The 22799-nt window shown below is 38.4% G+C and overlaps 1 protein-coding gene across 1 annotated transcript; it reads right to left on the reverse strand.

Annotated features, from left to right (window-relative positions):
* Positions 1-938: 938 nt before the first annotated feature.
* Positions 939-15522, reverse strand: C10H3orf70 (chromosome 10 C3orf70 homolog). The gene is made up of 2 exons (XM_032225770.1): positions 15154-15522; positions 939-2310 (listed from the first exon to the last, which is right to left on the reverse strand). Exons 1-2 carry the CDS (start codon positions 15359-15361, stop codon positions 1754-1756), a joined length of 765 nt encoding a protein of 254 aa, XP_032081661.1. The 5' UTR covers positions 15362-15522; the 3' UTR covers positions 939-1753.
* Between the last annotated feature and the right edge of the window lie 7277 nt (positions 15523-22799).

The following is a 22799-nucleotide window of genomic DNA, read 5'->3' on the forward strand; positions in this document are numbered from 1 at the left end:
AATACATCAGGGATATAAAGATCTCTTTCCACTATACACTTTTCACTGTTTTATACTGAATAACATAAACAATGATTAAGCAAAGCTAGAAGAAAATAATTGGCTGCTTTTTTTTCAGATTCTTTCTTTAAATCAAAATACTGCATGTCAGAGGCTAAAACTACCATGACATCTTCTTTTCATCTAGCTACAGTCAAACCTACTAGTGAATAATTTAAATAGATAATAGAATAGAGCCGGTACTAAATGTAAATCCCGAGTTACCAAATGTACAGATTAATAAATGGAACTATTAAATTCTATTGCCCTAATTCTATACTGAAATACTTTCTTAAGTCAGTTCATATACCATTTACAATTGTTCTTCAGTTTGCAAGTGCACTGATTGAATGTGTCCATAGCAAAAAAGTCTGTGTTAATCTCTTTAAAACAGATACTGTTACATCTCCTGATTAGTTTTCCTGATTTTTCTAAACATCATAAGTTTATGGCTGCCCTTTGCTGGGAGCAAAAGGCTTAACCTTCTCTTCCCCCCTCTTTTCCTTTCTTGTTTTGTTTTGTTGTTTTACGTTGGGTTAATGCCAAGCTATATTTGGCTGATCTAAAAAATAATCCTAATTTTCATCATGAGAATATACACTGAAATTGTAGTCACTGTATACTTATTTCAGATGAGTAGCTCTTTCATATATGGTTTGTTTCTATGATAAAATCCAGCTTGTTCTCTGTTTTAATACAGAAAGTAATTTAAGTATTTAGCATCAGATTATATATCAGTGGAATGATATATAATGGTCAGTTGGCAGTGTAATAATGTATCCTTTGAAGGATTTTAATTCAGGCCTCTCTGACATATTCTTGTTGTAGAAACAGTTTCAGTTCTATTGGCTGAGTATTGTGCTTATGCTGGCAATCTCCTGAGTTACTCTGTAGCTGGCAAAAGAAGTTAGTGTATGCAGGTCATTTAGAAAGATGTACCTAACATCTGAGCTAGTGGGGAGAGTCATGGCTTCTTGTCTCCTACATAAAATAATACACATAGTTTAAGATTGTTTGCTTACGGATTTAGCTCTGCTCATCAAAGGTATGGCTAACCTCCTATTGATATTCAGCAAATGCACAAAAGGCTAAATCCTTATTCCAAATGAGAAATCCCCAACCAATTGCTTATTTCAGAGTAGATAATTTCAAAGAGGGTTCTTAATCAGTGGTATGTATATACCACAGGTTACCTGAAAAGATTGTAGGACGTGGTGTAAGCCACTGATACTCTTAATCCCTAGACTACCATACATAATACCATACATAATAGTTATGCAGTCTATGACCATAATAAAATTGGACTGATTGATAATAACAGAATGCCTGCAAACACACAAATGTCCTTCTTGGGAAAAGTGTGTGTTTGTATCATGTTGGAATCCAGATTTTGTGCTAAGACCAAAGTCTGAAAATCACTTGCTTATAAGATAACCTGTGACCATTGCAATTTAGCTGATCTTCATGACGATGAGGGTTAGTCTGTAACTAAAGATACCAATTCTGGTATCTTTTGAGCTATACAGCAGGGTTCCTGGAAATTCATTGGTAGAATGAGTATCAAGGAATTAATTCACAGATGGTTAAATATTGTCACTGTGTTCCTTGGGGGATATCAAGTACACTGCAAAAAAGGACCTGTCAAAAATGCCAGTATAAATGTTAGAAAACCAGTGTTATTTTAATATGCCTAGCTAGCTCCCAGCTCAAAATTTCACACTGTGGTTTCTATGGTTTCAATTACTTCTAGTTCACACTGTGAGGGTGATAGAAGGGGACACTCATCTGGCTCCCAGCTACTGTCTGGACTATAATCCTCTTCTGAACTTAGCTCTGCTCCTTCTTCTGTGTCTTCATCACATGACTCTACATAATGAGCCCCAACAGCATTGATCCCAGAATCCTCAGAACTGGAAGGGGATGAGCAATGATCTATTTTTGGTGTGTTATTCTCTCTCAAAATTAAGGCATTGCGTGTGGGGACCTCCTGGGGCTTCATCTTATAGGAGAGAGCAGGAGGTTGCCTCTGCACATAACACATCTTCCCATTGATGCATTTTACACGGTAATTGTCAATAAAGAGGTCTGAAATTGTGCAAAACCGTGGGGAGTCTGGTGGTAATGGTGCTTGGAAGACAGGTGCAAACTTCAAAAAGTGTTCTGTGAGAGAGACAGCTATCTGAATAGTATTTATGGTTCCTCGAGGCCGAACAGGTATTTCAGTACTTGGAAGCTGTTCTACTGGAGTCATAGGCTGATAAACATATTTACCTGCAAAAGACATGAAAAGAATTATTGAAATCAAATTTTACTTCGTAGAAATTAACTAGATCATGAAAAAATGCTATTTCAGCCAGATGCTGAAAATCTAAAACAAGAATATGCTTAGCTTATAGGCTTCCTGAAGGCATCTGGTTGACAGCCCCTTAACTTTTTTCCATATATTTCCTTTCAATCACAGAAAATAAATATTCTGTAAAATAGTAGATTCCCCCTTCTGCCCCCATCTTGAAATTCTTTAATTTTAGATATACTATTATACAACTAAGCCATTTGTCAGAGTGTTATTTTTTCTTTGTGCCACCCGGAGGCTGTTGTGGCTGCAGTTGTTAGTGAGACATTCTAAGACAGGAAATGAAGAGATTTTAAAGCCGTGAAAGCCACTAGTATTCTGATAATTAAGCCAAGTAAGAAGAAAATAGGATTGCATTGACTATGCCATATAAAAGCAGGATTAGGGAAAAGGATATTGAAATAAAAAAGAACCATCAATCAATTGCAAAAGGCAGCTTTACTTGGAACAGCTTACATTCTGGGAGGATCTGGAGTCAGCAGAATAAAAGAGAAAGAACTGAAGAAAATCATAGAATACAAAAACCTGCAAATAGGATGGCTGTGGCAAAAGAAAGCAAAAATAATACCAAAGGTAACAGGCAGCTCAGGTGCAATCCCAAAACATCAGAACACCACTTAATGCTATCATCAATTGACAAAATCACCATCAGTTGCAAAAGGCACCTTTACTCAGAACAGCTCTTACCCTAAACATGCATTTAATACCATCAAACAAAATCTGTTTATCCCTGGTCCTTGGGAAGGGCTCAATACAATCTAGATATCTGGCTGACTGTGCAATGAACCATAATAAAACACAACAGCTGGGAAAGATTACTTTGCTGGTGATACTTCAGGGTTCTCTGTCACCACCAGAGTTGTTCCTTGACTGGCAAGTAATACCTATCAGGGCTCACAACTTGGAGCTCCTTCTGGTCTCCCAGCCCCTGCAGGTAGAAACTGGCCAGAGGGGATTATGGGTGGTGCATCAGTTGCAACCCTATGTGAGGTAGACGTGTTTATCTACAGTAACTCGTGCTCTTACCTAGCTGAGCTACTGTAACATGTTATAGTTGCCTCTATCCTTAAAAAACTAATTGGAAGTTACAATTGGTCCAAAATGGATGGTCCCACATGCTTTCTGGCATTGATAGGAGCATATAATATTGATTTTGCAGATATTGCCTTGGTTGCTAATTGGTTTCTAGGTACAATTTAAAGTACTGGTTTTAACTTATAAATTCCTTTAAGGCTCAGTGCCTGGATATTTGCAGGATCACCTTCTCCAACCAATACTGTCTGAACAATTAAAGCAAAGAGAGGGATACTGTTATTGTTCCAGTATTTGGGGGAGGTCTGAGCAATTGCAATGAAAAGGTGCTGTTTTGGCCGTATGGAGCAGCCTCCCAGTTATATTCAGAGTAGCTTTCTCCTTGTTGATGTTTCAGAAGCTTTAAAAGTCAGAGCTGATTTGATCATGCCATTTTCATTTTCTGTTTTTTATTGTCTGTAGCTTTATGTTTGGACAGTATAGTTTTATTGTTTCTATGCATATGATTACACCATGAATGTTTACTTGGGTTTTACAATCTGTGTAAGCAGCTGAGTATCTCTGGATTGCAGTTGGGGTAGAAATGTGGAAAATAAATGTAGGAGTGATAACTTCCAGAATCTGGAAGCAAGCATGATAAACTGTGCAGAGGCAGGTAGTAGGTAGAGATATTGCTGACTTTCCCCCCCCCCCCCTTTTAATGGAATCACAACCACCTGGTCTGTTTATGTATGTAGCCCTTCTTATTCTGTGTTCTAATAAAAATAACTTCAATACCTAGAACAGTGTTTCTCAACCTTGGCCACTTGAAGATGTCCGGACTTCAACTCCCAGAATTCCCCAGCCAGGACATCTTCAAGTGGCCAAGGTTGAGAAACACTGACATAGAAGGAAATAATGCCAGTGCAAGCAACATTATGTAAAGCACAGAAAAGCATAAAGTAGTAGATTAAAATAAAATAAGGGTGATACAATAAAAGGAGAGAGACTAAATAACTGAATGTAATTTACATAACAACCAATTGCTGTATTTCTCTATATCTTCCTTTTTTAAATATAATTTTATTAACATGTTTAAATAAAAAGATAAAGACTGAAACAAGCAATATAAAGTAAGAAGGAAAAAAGCAAAGAAAAAACAAAAAGGACAAGAACGGGAAAAAATTTAAAATTAAAAAAGAAAGAAAAAGATACAAAGAAGTGGTTTTCATAGCAATTATAAGTACAAATACGTTTAAAACTCTCTCTATAAAGTTACATAAAACCTGTACTATTCTTTCTATAATCTGTTCTAATCATCAAAACTCTAACCCCCAAAATCATTTTTCTCATTTTATGCAGAAAGTCCATAAGTGGCTATCAGTCAGCAATGAATGTAAATAATGACTTTTCCCCAATCAAAGAAGTCAATTTATTCATTTCAGCAAAATTGTATCAACATTTCTCTATACCTTCCTATCCTTACAAATCACCCCATTTTCCGGCATGTCCAAACATTAATTCATTCTTTGCCTTTTACTGTTTAAATTTCCTCACTTCTCTTTGAGTTAGCAGCTTTATCCCACCATAACTTTCATTGTATTCCTCTTCCTCTGAAACCATTTGGTCTTCCTTCATTAATTTATTTTAGGGTTTGATGTCATCCATTCTGTCTAAATAATGAAAGTGCATTTATTTTGCATGGGTCCCTCACTTTTATATATCTAGTCCACATTCAAAAAATCATCCATTATTTTTTTTTTTAATATTTTAACCCACACTACATAAAAACATATTCTTATTGGGTTCACTCTTTTGGTTTCTCCTAACATACAAAAAAGCATACCTCTACATAAAAATTGAATGAAATCATAATTCTGCTCAACATCTTCTCAGATATACTTAATAAATTGAACCTCCTGTCCCTGAGGTTTTTATATTCACTTTTACTCCCCCCCCATCTCTCTCTGTTGAGGAGAGCAGTAATCACATTCCTCAATCATCAAATATAAATAGTCTTGACACACATATTAAACAAGATACACAGCTATAAGCAAACCACATCCATATGTCAACTTTTCTTCAATTATAACAGCTATGCTTACCATTGATTGTGTATGGCTTCCTTTTCAACATTTTTTTTTCTTGGATACACTAACACATTAGCACCATTTTTAAACCATTTCTTCTCTTTTTCAATCCTGTTTCCATGTCTAACATATTCCCAGCAGCATATCCTCACTTCAGTTTTATAATCATTTTATTTTAATTCTAGTCCCACTGCTAAAGTATTTAGTTCTTTCATCCACTTCCAAAACAGGGTTGTTTTTTTTAAATTTTCATCAAAAATGCTGTACTGTATTTTATATGCATCATTCCGTTTTAACTGTCTTTGCTCTCTTGGATTATTGTGTGTCCTTTGTAGCTATTCTTTCTTTTTCTTCCTCACATTTTGCCACAAGTGCAGAGTCTGCTTTTTTTCTTCTTCTCCTTTTTTTCTTGGTTCAACCAAGTGAAGCTGACTCTCTCATGGACTGAGAGACCTTGTTGCCTTCCATGCTTAAGGCAGGATTAGAACTCCTATTTTCCTGATTTCTTGCCTAGTGCCTTAATTACTAGAACACAAGAGTAGTCTCTCTACTCTTTGCAACTCTCTCTCTACAGAATACACAATGTATTTCTCTTAAATTTAACTTCACAACAGCCATTCACCCTCACACATTATTTCTTCTACAGCCTCTTTCACTTATAATTCCACCAGCTTTTTTTTCTGTGCCATTTCTTTCATTCTTTCCAAACAGCTTCCATATAATCTTTCCTTGTATCCATTTCCATTCAATCTTCTGAGTAATCTTCTAACACGTTTTCATACAAGAGACAGTTTCTTTTCCTGTTGTCATTCTGCTTTTATCTTTAATTTCTTTCACTTCCTTTTCTTCCACATCCCTTTTTGCATTCAGTTGTATCCATAACAGGCACAATTTCCTGCTGACGGGGCACAATAGCAGTCCATTTGTGCATGCTTGGTTGGAATAGCACTGAAATTGTTTTACCCCACAGTAGTTCAGTAGAAGGCTCCAATTTTATAATTATTTAAAATAACCTTCATTTTGCACGGAAAGAAAACATAAATCTTACTTTTTTAAATTTTCAGTGGGAAAGCTCTTATCAATAAAAAGAAGGGTGTAAGGATTTTATTATTCTCCTTTTAATGGATTTTCTGGAAAAAAAACTGATGGAAGAAGCAGGGGGGAAACTGGGAGGGTTATAGATGGAAAACAACTTTGCTTGAACTACTGTTAAATTTTGTGAAAAAGGAAGATAGTTTGTGTAATAAAAATCTTGTGCGGAACCACCTGTACAATTACCAAGCCTACCACGAATAATAGCATGCTGACTGGGGAATTCTCGGCACTGAAGTCTACACATCTTAAACATTGCCAAGTTTGAAAAAGACTCATACAGATTGTCCACATGGCAATTATATTTATTCTTTCATTAAAAGAGAAAGAAGACAATTGCATCTTTTTCCCATCCAACTGATGGCTTTACACATTTTATTTCAGATTGGTGAAAGAGCATTCTACACTATCAGAGTTCCTTCTTTTTGTTTGCAACTACAAATACTACCCAAATGCCTTTGCTTTTAGGGTACATGTGATAAACACATGATATGGAAAAAACAGAAGTTAAAAACTGTAATATATATAAAACCAAAAATGTAGCTCAGTGCAGGTAACTAGAAAAACAGAATAATAATATTCTTGTCCTGTGGCAGGATAATGAAGTGCCGGGCAAGAATCACTGGAAAATAGAAGGACATCCAAATGCAGGGGTTCATCATCAAGTAGACCCTCTCTCTAGTTGCCAGTGAGATATTCTGATGACTGAGGGCACCTGGTAGAAAACATTTTGATAATGACCCAATATAAATGCATGCTCATTCTGATATTATAGAACTTAGTAGAAACTAAGGGTATGTTTTCTGATCAGACTGTGATAGATAACACTGAGAACATACTGATTCAAAAGTAACTCTAAGAATAGAAGACATATGGCTGCAGCTTGTGAAAATCTGGATTTGTTTATAAACCCCTCCAATAACTAGATAGATAAGCAGCTGTTAATTACTAATATCTGATTATTTAAAGATGGGCAAATATTTACAAGTAAATGCAATTTGGAAGAGTGCGCTTTTTTCTAAAAACCATGTTCTCCCTGAAACACATCCCGCCCTTCCACAAGCATTTATAATTTGGCATTAAAAAGACTGAATATTTTTCATAAGTGAAAACTCTGAGATTCTATGATGTTTAAAAGGATCGATTAGATTATGGGTTCCTGTAGAACAGTCTTCTCCTCCCACCCCAGCCCTGCAGTAAAAATATTGTTTTTCAATACAAACATGATAAACGCAGCTTCCTTCTCCATAAACAGATGCTTTGTTTTTCTACGTGGAAGTGGCAATTCAATATTGCCCCTCTAAACCCACCAGAAAAAAGTTAGGAAATAACCCAAAGTAACCTACCAGAGAAAATGAGAATTACTGTTTGTGCCCAGAGCAACTTCCATAATATCGCAGCCTTTGTTGGAAAACGGTGGATGATTTTATAGCTCCAAAGGAGACACTTTAACTTTTTGGGGTCAAGATAGACCACAGACAGGAGGGAAAGGGGAGGGGCTTGTGAGAATGTGGAAAACGAGAAATTGCATTGTTTTGCACACAGGCTCCATTTCTGAATAGTGAGATGTTTTAGGGATTCAAGTAGTCTACTTTCCCTAGAAGGAGCCACCATAAATATATGGGATATATGGCTGAGCTAATCAACTGAAGCTTCACAGCATGTTGATAAATTCCAGTTTCCCATTAAAAATTATGGCAAACTTTTAATGCTATTGGATTTCCTGCATTTAACAAAGTTAGCTGCCTGCTATCTTCTGCGATCCAGTTTCAGAATACCTGAACTGCCTATAAACTTCTATTGCCCATCAAAGCAAGGGAGAAAAGCACAACAAATCACTTCTATAATCACTTTCTTGGGGCATTCTACTTCTCCCTGAAATGTTTGCAGTTATCAACTAATCTTTGGAGCCCTAAAGCTCTATATAGCCTCTGGTGACATTTTTACAGTACCATAATGCCCTGTAAACAAAACTGCTAAAAATTAATGGCATAGTTTCTTGTCATTTTGAAGCAGGAATTTTTTTTAAAAAATGGACTTAACTCGATTTAATAGTTTTTTTTAAAAGACACCCGAGATATAGATGAAACCAATATAGATTGGCTCTCTTTATATTAAAGAGCCCTGCCCACTTTGTATCATCATCCCTTTCACTCTAGCCCTTACTTCTTAGAAAATGTTACTGGTGGCCTTAAACTGTATCACTACAGGTACATGCACTGATTACCTATACAAATCAGTGGTGGGTTTCCATTATTTTTATTACTGGTTTGCTCATGTGCACGTGTGTGTCCTTGTGCGTTTCTGCGCATGCACAGAAGCGTCCAGGTGGGTAGGTGAAACCTCCCACCGCTGTCACTACCAGTTCGCTCGATCCAAGCCAAATGCAAATCCTAGCAAATGGACAAATCCTAGCAAATGGACAATCACACATATGGCTTGGTTGGGTGTTAGAGATTCATGGTCTGTATATTATGGTTAGGGCAGGACTCTTAAAACCAAAAGTTATTCTCTTCAATATACGCATTTACAAAGTCTCTAATACTTCATTTTCATGTGTGCAATACTAAGAAAACTGTTTTCAAACATAATTAATAAGAGCCCATAAAAACATCCTTCAAAGTGTAGAATATCTTCTAAAATGATGCTTGTTTGATCTCATATGTCAGTGGTTCCCAAACTTGGCAACTTTAAGACTTGTGGACTTCAACTCTCAGAATTCTCCAACCACCTCTGCTGGCTGGAGAATTCTGGGAGTTGAAGTCCACAAGCCTTAAAGTTGCCAAGTTTGGGAACCACTGTCATATGTATATATCATATACAGAACAAAAGCAAATCTTTTCTTTAACAATATTTTAATTATATGGGCATTATCACAGATGTAACCTGTTACCCTAGTTCTTAAGAGAACAGTCCAATTGAATACAGCAGGATTGCTCTATGAATCTATGAAGATTAATAGAATTTTTCAATTTACAGTGCAATCTTTAACATATCTTTTCAGAATAAGGTCCACTGAGATCTGCTTTGTCAGGATACATCAATTTAATGTCTACATGGGCATGCTGGATGAGGTCACACAAGGGCCAGTTGTCAGTATGCTGAAACCTAGTAATTTGAGCATTAAATGGCAAACATTAAATGCTTATAGCCTTTTGAAGTAATTATTTTTAATAATCAGATTAGCTATCAAAGTAAATTCAAGGTATAGATATACACCTACTCTAAATTAATATATTTCAATATATCATACCTTTTAACTAGCCATACATTACATTATGCACATAATGTCTTTGAGGAATCTTCAAGCACATGTGAGTAAAATGACAGGTTGTATGATTTTTTTATTCCACATTATGGTTTCTAGAGCTATGAATCTGAATAGCAAAAATACAACATTCATGAAAAAGTGGGACAGGAAGTTTCCTAAGTGCAATATAAGTGTGAAAAGAATTTTTATTCAACCAAAAAATCCATCTAATCTAACATTCTGTTACCATGGCCAGTTAGTATTACCAGAAGGATGATATGTAATATAACCTTTTTATTTGGCATCATTTGATATTGCCATCTTTGAGGTAAAGATAAAGTGTTTTAATATTCCTATAACTTATAGAATAAGAATGTATATAATTGTCTACATTTGAGAAATCATGAATACATAAAGAATCATAAGAATCCTTAAGGACATCTTTAGTTATTCAGGAACATACACATAAAACAAAATCCAAACTAAAATGTTAGATGATCACATGTGAGATTCTGAAGTAAAAAGTAAAGACATTGTCTTAATTCACATTTCTGTTGTTTTATTTTCTCTAATCACGTTAGTTCCATGTCATGACTTATTCTGCTAAATGCTAACAGGGTTACCATGACCTCAATCTGTTCAAAATAATAAAAAAGGGATAATTTAATAAGAAAATATTTTAAATCTATTTCAAAAGTGTTTATCTGAATGTAGTTTTTTCAGTGTATCAGAATAAAAAATGAAAATGTTTTCAAGTAATAATATATTAGCGTGAAAAATAATAAGCCATTTTGTAATACTGAGGCTAATTAACTAGTAGAAGGGTTTAAGAAAAATATCATTGAGCCATTATATTATACACTGATGAAGAATCACTGCATTTTTTAAATACAAGGACTTCAATCTAGGTAGCAGCAGTGAATACCTTCAAGTGAATAATCAGCTGATGTGTGGTGAGAGTGGTCCCTGCAAGTCTTAAAATGTATTCATTCTTGAAACAGACCAGATAGTCTTAAAAGAGATTTCCTAAATTCAAATAATTTTATACATGTGAAAAATGCTTCCTGAATTCACAGTTGCTAAATATCTTTGCAAAGTAGTTTCTACAATTGAAACCTTGGTATCATTATTATAATAAAACATGATTTACATCCCCAAAACTTAGAAATATATTAATGTGTTTGTGTATATATGTGTATGTGTGTGCGCGCTTGCATGCATATATCTAGGTATGCCTAGATAGATGAGAGAGACACACACAGAGAGAGAAAATGCCTTAAGAAAATAACAGGTATGATTGTACAATTGTATTTGCTTTACAATTAAACAAAGTAATGTCTAATATGAAATCTCTTGAGTTTCATAAAGTTGACTATGTTAAAAGCTTGCTTTTTAACAGTGGATTGATAAAAGATAATATTTGAAAAAGTTAGTACAGGAAATGTATCATTTTTTGTATTCCACTGTGTTGCATTTACAAAAAATCCCGGTTTTTACTTGGAGAAAAAAAACCTATTATCAAACTCTAAAGTAAAAATCAATGCATTATGCAAAATTAATCCTTCTCTATGGAAAAATGAAATGATTTGATTTTAATCCTTCATTTTGTTCCACATCTGTTCATACTTGCCACTTTTACAACCCCACTTCCTGTTCCTTCATCATAAATGTAAATGGAAGTACAGAATAGCATAAACAGGTGTGAGCTGTGAAAAAGATATTCGCCCAATCAGTGAAATGCTAATTAATTCTAAGAGTTTTCACATTCAAATTGCTTTCAATTTGTAACTACTTTATGTTCATACGTCAAGAATCTGCTTGTCGATATCATGTAATAGCTTAGTGAATTCACAATATTATTATTAGACAAGTGTGTAAATTATTCGATGGAAACGTTGCTATGAATTACCTTCCAAAATTATATCAAACCATTGCAGAACTGACACATCTATGTTATCTTATTAATGCAATTAATTGCATTTTTCATTGTCTCAATCAAAAATATACTTCTATGAGAGCTAGTGTGTTTTAGTGGTTGTTTGTCTTTGAACTAGCCACTCTCTCTTAATTTAGTCTATCTCACAGAGTGGTGGTTGTAGGGGGAAAAGTAGAGGAGGGTATGCTATACTCTTCAAGAAGAAGGTGGGATATCAATCTGACATCAAATCAGATTTTAATAACATATATAAATTAAGAATCTACCAGTTAGAAACACTTTACGCTTTAATTGAAAATTATTATTATCATCTACCATTTTAAACTGAAGTTCCTAGAAAGTGTTGCCTTGGTATAACCCTGTAAGAAGACAGTCACATTCCTTGCTGTTTTTGTCCTATGTCTGCAGCTGTGCTTAAGCCCTGTTCCTTCCCCAGGGAGGGATGCAAAGCATGACATATCATTCTACACCTTGTTTTTGCCTCTTCACTGGCAGTGAAGCCTCTCTCAAGGCTCCGCATCTGTGTTTACAAAATATTACAAAAATAAGTGAATTAATACAGACACATGGAGTCTATCCCAGAAATAAGAGAAGATGCCCCAATTCAGATTTGAATAAAATTCTTGCTTCATTTAGTTCAAAGTCTTTACAATTCCTGGTAATTGTGTTCATGTTTGGGGCAGGCCTATTTTCTGGCTCTACAAGAAATGAGAAAGGCTTAATCTGGAATCACTATAGATACCATTCTTGCCTCTTGGTGTGCTTAATAAGAATCAACCATAACTTAATGGCACATAATCAGTTGGCCTCATCGGAGTATAAGCAAAAGCAAAAAGCCAAATCTGACATAATTTTTTAAAGCGATTTCCACTTGGGATATATATAATAAAAGAAAAACTGCCATATTTTTTTAGTGAGTAGATGCAGGAGGCTGTGTGGAAATTCTAAAGTCAGTCACACTGGGAATCCCTTGTACTGAATGCTTTCACACAGACAGTCTTGTCTTACAGGAGCACATTTTTGGTTGTAGAAGATGCACCCATCCTGCTGTGAGTATGGTGCTTGGAAGTGGAGAAAATAAACTCAGCCATGTGATCAGAAGCATTAAAGCAGCAAATTCAGATAGGCCTGATTGCTTGGTAGCCTGCAAATAAAAACATTATCTTGAGCAATCAGTGAACACTACTAGGGATTACATAACTCATTCTTTGAAGAAACCTCTTCTGCTCAGACATAGTTTAATGCTGAACATGGTACCAGAAGGAAAGATAACCTATAATTCAAGAATAGTAATCAGTAGGGTACTTTTGCAATCAAGACATAGGGAAGATGTCAAATTTCATCCTGCCTTTACCCATCATGTCAGAAGAATTGTATGTTTTATTGCCATTTGCTAGCATATTGACGCACTACTAGAAAAGAAGAACTGATGAAAACATGAGAACACCACAAGTAGAAATTCAGATGTAGACAGTTGCAATTAACAGATAATTTTATACTTTCTTTTGAGATAGGCAGCTTTCAGACGGAGATAAAATAACTTCTAATTTGCAAATGAAAAATACTTCAAAAACAGAAAACAAAATAATTTGCACATTGCTATAATTTGCACAAGCCCTAAAACTTGATTCTAACAGATGATCCTGTCCCTATGAATGGGGGGAAAACCCTTGGAGCTTTGAATGAGAACAATGGCATCCTTACAGAGAAACATAAAGTGCTGTTTATCCGCTGTAACAATCCCCTTGCTCTGCCTTCCAGTTTTCTGGCTTTGGATAATGAAGTGGCAACAGCAAGCTGCTGACATTTGGTCTGTGACTAGTTCCAGACAGATAACATTACTTCTGCTTACTGCCATTTCCCCTGCAGATAAAAGTGGGAAGTAAGTTATATGTTTACATTTTATAACCCATCCACCTCAGTGTCCCATCTTTTACTCTAGATGATGATGAACCATTAAGGAGTTATCAGTCTATTAGAAAATCTAATCTGGACACAAAGAAAAGATGAGCCAACAACATTCTTTATGTAAGAGTAATACATTTGAATTAAGGCAATAGGTGAAAACAGTAACTTGAAAACTAGACAGCTAGTATTAGGTATAATGTCATTCCATGACATTCTCGGGCTAATTCTTCAAGCTATATATCAAATTACATATGCAGCCACAGAAGAGATGTGAATGGCCTTTTTAATTATAATCCAACAGCAAGCTTCCCTTACTATTATTTATATTATTCTATGCAAACTACAATAGTTGGCTCAAGGTTTAGAGAGCTGCAGCCTCCAAATGTAGAGTTACATTTCCCACCATCCCTCAACATTGATTAATATTGGTTGGAGCTGCATCAGGAGGGCCACAAACCTTCTCTAAATAAAGAAAAGATTGAATGGGAAAAGCCAAGAGTTTTTTTTTACTGTCCATAGTACTTCTTGTCTAATACAGGGATCTATGACTTCAGCAGTTATAGTATAGTAAAGAGAGAGAGAGAGGGAGGGAGAGAGGGAGGGAGGGAGGGAGAGAGAGAGAGAGAGAGAGAGAGAGAGAGAGAGAGAGAGAGAGAGAGAGAGAGTGAGTGAGTCTGATGGCTATGGGTGGCTTGGCTAAGTGTTTTGCTACCTTTCATTGCCTCCCCAATCAAGATCTAGCGAAAAGGTAAATGATGAAGAGGAGGAATGTATTCCTTATGTAGCGGGTGCGTCCTCCACGCTACGGTGCTGCGCGGCAATCGGGGCCCCGGGATGCTCGCAGCACTCAGCCGATCCCGCCGCTCAGCTGATTGGCGCGACGGGCGCTGCGCCCTCCCAGCCACACTTAGACGTTTTACCTACCTAGCCACCCTCAACCCACCGCCGATCCAGCCCACTCCTCTCTTGGCTTGTCCTAGTACCCAAAGCCCTCGGGAGAGCTCTCTTCCCCGGGGGAACACCGAGATCCATCTAAGCTCCGGATGCCACTGTGCTGTCTGTCACTATCAGTCTCTCGTCAAATCTTCGCTCCGGGCACCAGGGCATCGAGACGAGGGGAAAAGAAATCAGACAAGAGCCCCGCTTCTCCCCCAAGCGGTTCCGTCTACAGGAAAAGCCACAACCCGAAACCCAGCAAAGGGTTTGGGTTCCCCCCCGCTCAGGACTAGACTACCGAGTCTTCTCTGTCCCCGGTGTGATTAACCAGCCTCTCCCTTTTCCGAAGGGCTCCCCACACCTCCGCCCGCCCGCCGCCCGCCTCGCCACGGATCTGCAGCTCTCAGCCAGGGAGTTCCCTGCAACAGCGCGGAGGGAGCATCTGGAAGGCAGCAGCTTGCAGGGACCGCCGAATCCCTCCTCCTCCTCCGTCCCATCCGCCGCGCCCATCCCAGCCCCCTTCGCCCTCGGTACTCACAATGGCACCAGCCCAGATGGCAGCACCAGTGCAGACGGAAGCAGCGGCCGTGACTGTGTGTGGCGCACAGCGACAGCCCATCGCAAGGCTGGAAGTCGGGTCTTCCAGCGCAGCTGCGGGCCAGCGCTTGAGCCTCGTCCAGTTTCTCGCTCTTCCCCACCAGAAGAGAAGCGGCAGCCACGCTGGCCGCCGCCCCAGCCCCGCTCATAGTGTTGTTGCCGCCGCCGCCGCCGCCGCCGCCGCCTTCCCCTCACTCGCAGCCCACTCTGAGCTCACGCCTTGTCGCCGAGTCACTCCCGCTTGCGCGCACACAAAACGCAGCGGGTCGGGAAGCAGCGCTTCTTGCCAGGGGAAACAAACGCCACGGGCTAGCCCGGCCCCGCCTGGAGCCACTTTGGCCAGCCGCCCAGCTCCGCCTCAGCCCCGGCCCCGGCCCCGGCCCCAGCCCCAGCCCGCCCCCTCCAGCTAGAGACGGGGCGGGGGAAACGAGGGAGGGGAAGCCAGCCGTGGGGAGTCCGCTGAAGTGCTCGTGAGCTGCGGGTGGAGGGGGAAGGTTGGAGGAGGAGGATTAGGAGAGCTGCGGAATCCTCCCCGGGAGATTAAAACCGGTCGGCGTTCCCCTCCCTCCTTCCCTCCCTCCGTGTGGAGAGAGCGCTCACTGACAGCTCCTGTGGGCGAGGCGAAAGGAGGGACAGATCGCAGCCAGTCAAAAGACCGGGGGACTTTCCTCTCCGACGAACGGTTACTAGGGCGCCTCGCATCCAAGTTCATGCGGGCCCCTCTTGGAAACCGTAGCCATCTCCCATCATTCACACCACCCGAGGCCTGGATCCTTCGGGATTCTGATATATAGTGACCAATTGTTTCTCTTTTAATACACCCGCCGGGCACAGAGCTGCCGTCCAACGTTTGTTCCTCTCTCACCCTTTCCTGTTTGCTTCCATCTCCCCACCTTGGTGTCTGGACCAAGCAGGATACCTCAGATCCACTGCATGGCAGTAGACTGCCCTCCGATGTAAATATCTTCCTGTAGCCTTGCAAGAAAGAAAGATAAACAATATACTTGCATGTTTGTTTGTTTTTAAACAAATGATTTCATAAATATGCCATTAGTGTTTATGAATGAAACTATTTCTGTTTGGCCAGATGATATGTCTTCGCCTTTGAACTGATGGCATGGAGTGCACTGGAGCAGAAAACCAGAGGTTATGGAAATAGATAAATGCCATTACATAAAGCTGTCTTCTGCTCCCTTAGTATATTATTCTCTGTGACCTGATTCACCAGCACTTAAGCATCAGACTTCACTGGTGAAATGATGCTTGCTTACTACAGATGTTTTGTGTAGAAACCATTTCTACGCTCACCACCCTCCAGGCTTTCCGTAAAGCCGTTAAAACCTGGCTGTTCCGACAGGCCTGGGGTTGACGAGTTCCCTTCCCCGCTTGAATTGGGTGACTGTTGATCGTTTTTAAACCCTCTCTGTATCTTGTCTGTTGGTTCCTTTTTGTTTTGTATTACTCCCGCCCTTGGGTTTGTTAGCCGCCCTGAGTCCCTCCGGGGAATAGGGCGGCATATAAATGTAATAAACCTATAACCTAACCTATTTCTGTACCATGAAGCTTTTCACCCTATCTTTCTCTAGCTAAATTGGTTTTTATTAATGACTGACAGCCAAGATAAAATGATAAAAGTAAACATGATTTTACATGCTTTAATTTAATTTACATTGTCTTAATGCAATTTTAAAAGAAGAGGACTGCAGATGAGAGATTAAGAGTTCACATTTTTAGTAGTAGAACATGCTCATAGTAATCATAGCCTCATAGGATTGAAAGGGACCTTGGAGGTCTTCTAGTCCAACCCCCTGCCCAAGGCAGGAGTCCTTATACCATCCTAGACAAACGATTATCCAATCTTTTCTCAAAAACCTCCAACAATGCAGTAGCACCCATGAATCAGGGAGGCAAGATGTTTCATCAGTTAATCATTTTTATTGGTAGGAAATTCCTCCTTATTTTCAGGTTGGATATTCAAAAGAACTTCCACCTATTACTTCTTGCTTTACTCTCAAGTGCTATGGAGAAAATAACTCACTCAACACTCTTTTCCCTGTGACAGTGCTTCAAATATTGGAAGACTGCTATCAGGTCTCCCCTAAGCATTCTCTTCTCTGCATTTGTTTTAAGAGCCTGATGGTGTATCACGGTGAACAGAATTGCTCACAGTATTCTGTGGCCTCACTGCGCCTATAAAGAGGTATTATTATTTTCCGTGATCTTGATGCAATTTAAAAAGGTTCTTCTGAGATGATAGGGCAGAGAGAGATTTCATGGATAAGGATTACCATACATAGATCTTTCCTCACTTGCAGTGTACGTTTTCCAGACAAACACTTGTTTCTTAGGAGAGAAGGAAATGAATGTAAGCCATTAATGGACTTTCATATAATCAACATCCTCAAAATGTTATTTTCACCACAAAAAAACCCCCAATCCTTTGTGCCCCTTCCAAAATATTTGTTATCAATTTCCATTAAAATCACCTTGCATATTCTCTGCTTTTTTAAAATGATACCTTGTTCTACTTGGCTATAATCTTCACAACTATTGTCTTTCTGTAATACAACTTTCCCTCATTCTCATTTTGCAGAAGTGCCTTTTAAATAATATTTACATCATCTTTTATTTCAACATTCCACCATTTCCCACTGGATAACTCTTTGTACTTCTGTGATATAATTTTTTAAATCTCTTCCAAGCAATTTCCACATCATATTTCCTTATGTCAATTCTTCCTTCATTCCACTGGGAGATTAATCTATCATCTAATAATCCTTTGTCACATGGGACACGTACCCTTTCTTTCTGCTGGTATTCTATTTTCATTTTTCCCCCAAACTCATTTTTTTGCAAGACCGTTCTTGACATTGCCAAAAAATGATGTTTCACATTCAGAGACATATCACTTTTGCATATTTCACTAATTTACTCCGTATTTCATGATGAATCCAGAAATTAATTATGCTTTTAGATTGATATTCATTCCCTTGCCTTGGATAAACAAGAGTAGATTTATGACTAAAGCATGGATGAAAATTTCATTTTTAATTTCTGAATGGCCCAACACTTTTTCTGTATTCTCTGACATACCCATCCATTCATGTTCACCTTGCAGAATAACATTTCCCCTTAATCTTAGTCAATATTGCATAATATCTCCCCCAAATCATGACTAGATAATGTCTACCATTATCACCATTCAGTGGATCATAACAGGCAACTATTATCAACAAAGGAACTCCTACTTTCACGTAAACTCACTACAATATAGTTCATACTTAATGATGCACATTTTAGATGTTACAATCACCTTCATTTGTACTGCATGAGACCAGACCAACTTCTGATCTTGTTTTCTGTATGACTATCTTTCCTTTCCTTTCCTCTCTCTTTTCCTCTTCTCTTCCTCATTTCCACGTCACCTCTCCTTATGCTTTGCACCATTTAGATCCCTTAGATTTGAAACTCCAACCTTCCATAACTGGTGGCCAATAACAAATGGTCCTGACCATAACCTTCATCATGCAGTCAGGACTTTTATCTAATATTTTAATAAAATGGAGGATTATCTTCTTAATCTCAGTCATAGCTACATTATATGTCACATTCCCTGAAAACAATAGTTAGCGACATCAAAAAATTTTCCAGGGAGCTGCCAGATTTTACTTGGTTAGAAAGTAAAAATTAATGAAGTTCTGTATTGTATTGATCTATCCAATCAAATGTATCCAGAAGGCTTCTCAGATGTCCAAGCAACAGAGTAGGGTCACACCCTCAGGCTTCATTCTTACAACACATATAATATGTATGTAATAGGTACAGCAAATAGGGATTAATTGACCTAAGTAATTACCGACAACTCATGGGAGCTTAAAGTTAACTCCAAACTCAATCAGTCATGACCAGGATTAAGTTAACTTCACTCAGCCAAGTAATCTAGAATGGCTGACAGTCAAATCTCTCAATTCCAAGACCACTCACTGCTAAGGTCCTGCAGTACAGAATGTATCTCTCAAACATTGATTAGCTGCAGTGGGCAAACCAGACCTATTGTTGCCTACCTGACAAACGAGAAATGAGCCAATGATGTGTAATGAAACCTTGCAAGTGCTTCCCTAGTGAAGAATTCACACATATTGTACTGACTTTTCACAGAGAAAGAAGATTATGATTTGATAGTCTTAAAATGGAGGCTTTTGACATTCCTGTTCATAGGACTGCACCATAAAAACCAGTAATAAGCAGTGTGGCTGGTTAAGATGTAGTAAGAAAGAGCCCTGGAATTGAATTTTGTATAGGTATTTCTCTCATCAATAATAATTTCTGTGAGAAACATGGTATTTTTTTGGGTGAGGGAGAGGGATAAAAAAGTTATCACCCCATTTGGGTCTGAATGTACACATTTACAGTAATTGTTTTTGTAGTCCCAAATAACCTTGGAACTAGACAAAATGATCTTGAACAAAAATATTCTTGAAGCAAAATTTTTATTAAAGATTGCCAAGTATTTATCACCCCACTGTTTATGTAGATAGTCTCTATTAGTACAGCAAGCATGTGTCAGAAGCATCTGTGGCAGGGTTTAAACGGAGTTGATATCCTATCCAGTTTTGGAAGAAAAAAAGAACAGGCAATATTATTTTGAAAAATAAATTATAATGGATAGCATAATTCAAACTGTGATTTTATGTCTTGGCTACTTCAAAAGCAGAGCGCAAAGAAGTATTCCTAGTTGCAAAAGTGGTCTCATTATCTCCTGTCAGACTATGGTGCACGTAGTACATCGGACAATTTTCTCTGGGAATAACTGGGAAGGGACATATGTGTGTTAACTGATTCAGTATGTGCGTCAGATAAAGCTAATAGTAAATCACGGTATGAACACAAACAACTTCAGTCATTCTGTCAGCCTTGCAGGGTAAACCAGATAGGAATCAAAACAGATGTGCTGATTCTACTGTATTGTAAAGCTACATTGACAGAATCTTGCAAGACTGAAGGTACAGTTCTCTCCCTTCCAACCCCAACTTGTTTACAGTCAGAGAAACCAAGAAGGTTTCTTCTAAGCCTCTTGCCCTTGCTCTCTCCCTTTATCTGTTATTGAAGGAAAGGCATTCCAGCAGAGTAGCCTGTGGGAGAAGAGGCACTTGTCTACAAGAAAATCAAGGGTGGCAATTACACTGGACAGCAGCACTTGAGCCACTAAAAATTAGCAACATTTTGATTTTCTTTGTGTAGCAAAAAACAAAGAAGGGTAGCCTATGTGTCAACCAATAGATGTTATGTGTACCTACCTTCAAGAAATCACCAGTGTATTCCCATTGGGACAAGCTGCTTGCAGGGTCAGTGCCTGAGACGGTTTCAGCTGACATAAAACTTTGCAACCCCTGCCCTATAGCATGATATGTTGAAAAGGGCATAACAAAAGGAGCATGTTGGAGGATATATGTAGCACTACAGTAGAACATTTTATATGCTGGACACAAACAGAGCTTGTGTTTTGACTTAGGACATTTATATCTTAACTCGGTCATTGATCTGAAGAAGACAAATATAAGAGTTTGTTAAATTCCAGGGATATGGATTTGAAGTAGTTTTAGAAGGATTGGAAAAGACATCAGAAATACAACAACTATGGAATAGAAAATAGTGGTGGATAAAACATTGCCATTTCCAGCCTAGGGAGAGGTTCTAAAATTTTGAGACATTTCCAGTGAGAAAACATGCTGCTAACAGAACATATTATTGGGTACATCTTTTCTCATTACTGTAATTTTTTCTATTCTAGTCTGAAAGTACAGGGACCTCTCAAAAGTTGAATTTCTGGAAAGATAATGAGAGCTAAAAGGTAATGAAAAATATCTTTCACATCTTAGTTTGAACTAAAAATGCACACTGAGAGATGAAAGGTTAAGATTTTTTTCCAATATCTTAACAGATTAATATTTTGATAAACATATGATAATACTGGTATTAATAAACCTATGAATAGTTCGACATTTCTAAGTTGTTTAATGTGGGATATAGGAATATGAATTATTACTTATTTATTCAATGCATACCATATTTTCATCACTTTCACCACGATACTCAGAAGTGTAGAAGTGGTCTCAACCGTAGAAGCAGTGAGGTAGGTTAGAATGAGTTCACTGGATAAATTTTGTGGCTATGTTTTAACTCAGCCTTCCCATACCTGGTAAGTACAACTTCAATCAGTGTCAGAAACCAGTGAATGTAACCCATCTCATTTGATGGTGCAATTGTCTGGCTGAAGAAGGCTATTCTAATCATTAATCTGCTGTGTAGGAATGAGAGGAAAGATTACGTTAAGACATGTGCAGTAAAATGCCGTGATCTCAGTAACCTCGGATACCTATGAGCTCACCTAATTAGCAGAACCAGATGTAGGAAGAGGGAAAAGGTTACGTTCAGACATGTGCATTAGACGGCCATGAACTCAGTGACCAATGACCTCAACTGTTTATGAGAACCAGGTAGTACCAGGGAGATATGTGAAGCCTCTACTCTGGCTGGGATGGACTTAAGTATTGACAAGTAAAATGTACCAATAAGATGCTGTTGCTACCCCTGCTTTGCTTTGCTTGTTAAAACTGTATAAAAGCCAAACAAACTCTGCGTAAGGCAGACAGACATTTTGGACACCCCTGCTTGATGGATTTCTGAAAACCTACATCTGGTGCTGAAACCCAGGATCAGGAAACCCTTTGGGGGAGCAACAGCCAACATACTTACCTCCCCTCTGGAACAAACTCCAAAGCACGCTTCGTCTTATGAGACCCCCTCAGAGGTAGGTTTGAGTTGCAATCTGTCTCACCAGCGGCAAATTGTACAAGAATTTAGATTCTTGATACAGGAGTCAGGTGTTGAAACACCTGAGGCATTCATAAGGAAGCTGGCTGGAGAGATAGGGAAACAATGTCCTTGGAAGATAGGACTTCCAGGGTCTCAGTGCTGTCAAGCAGTTGAAAAATTTGGCTCTAAAGTTTTGGCAGGGCATCAATTGACCACCGAGCCTTCACCTGATTATGATCAAGTAAATATTCTTCCCCCAAAATCATCTTTAATTGGACTTTCAGCTCCTCACGGTTAATTCTTCTGCTTCTCCATGGTCAGAGGAACGATTAGCAAAAGAAGCGGGGGATATAGAAAATATGTTTTCTGTCTGTTGATTCCACAAGATCATGAAGGAATTGGCTTAAAGGATTGCTTTTCTTCTATCCTTCTTTGCCCCGCTTTGCAGGAAAAGTTTGACTGTACTGCTGGTCAGGAAAAGTCCGTTTTCTCTGTGCCTGCTGCTTCCCTCCCCCCATCTTCAGGAAGAGTCTGTGCCGGTTTATGGCAAGCCTCAGCCCTTCTATAATATCAGGCAAAAGGCTATCATGGTTTTGTTAACAGATTGCAGGATGCTTTAAAACAACAAATAGATAATTCTGAGGCTCAAAGGGAGTTGTTGATGTTCTTAGCAAAAGAAAGTGCTACTTCCAAATGTCGGAGGGCAATTATTGGTCTTGGGAACGATCCTGATTTGGTAGATATGATTAAAGCATGTCAAGATATAGAAAC

The sequence above is a fragment of the Thamnophis elegans genome, chromosome 10, assembly GCF_009769535.1.
Source record: "Thamnophis elegans isolate rThaEle1 chromosome 10, rThaEle1.pri, whole genome shotgun sequence".
NCBI classification, from domain to species: Eukaryota; Metazoa; Chordata; class Lepidosauria; order Squamata; family Colubridae; genus Thamnophis; species Thamnophis elegans.

Excerpts from the sequence above, each read along its gene's own strand:
- C10H3orf70 (XM_032225770.1), bottom strand. The coding sequence starts at position 15,361 with ATGAGCGGGGCTGGGGCGGCGGCCAGCGTGGCTGCCGCTTCTCTTCTG. Across the intron at positions 2,311-15,153 it reads CCATCTGGGCTGGTGCCATT|GTAAATATGTTTATCAGCCT; the intron begins GTGAGTACCGAG and ends TGTCTTTTGCAG.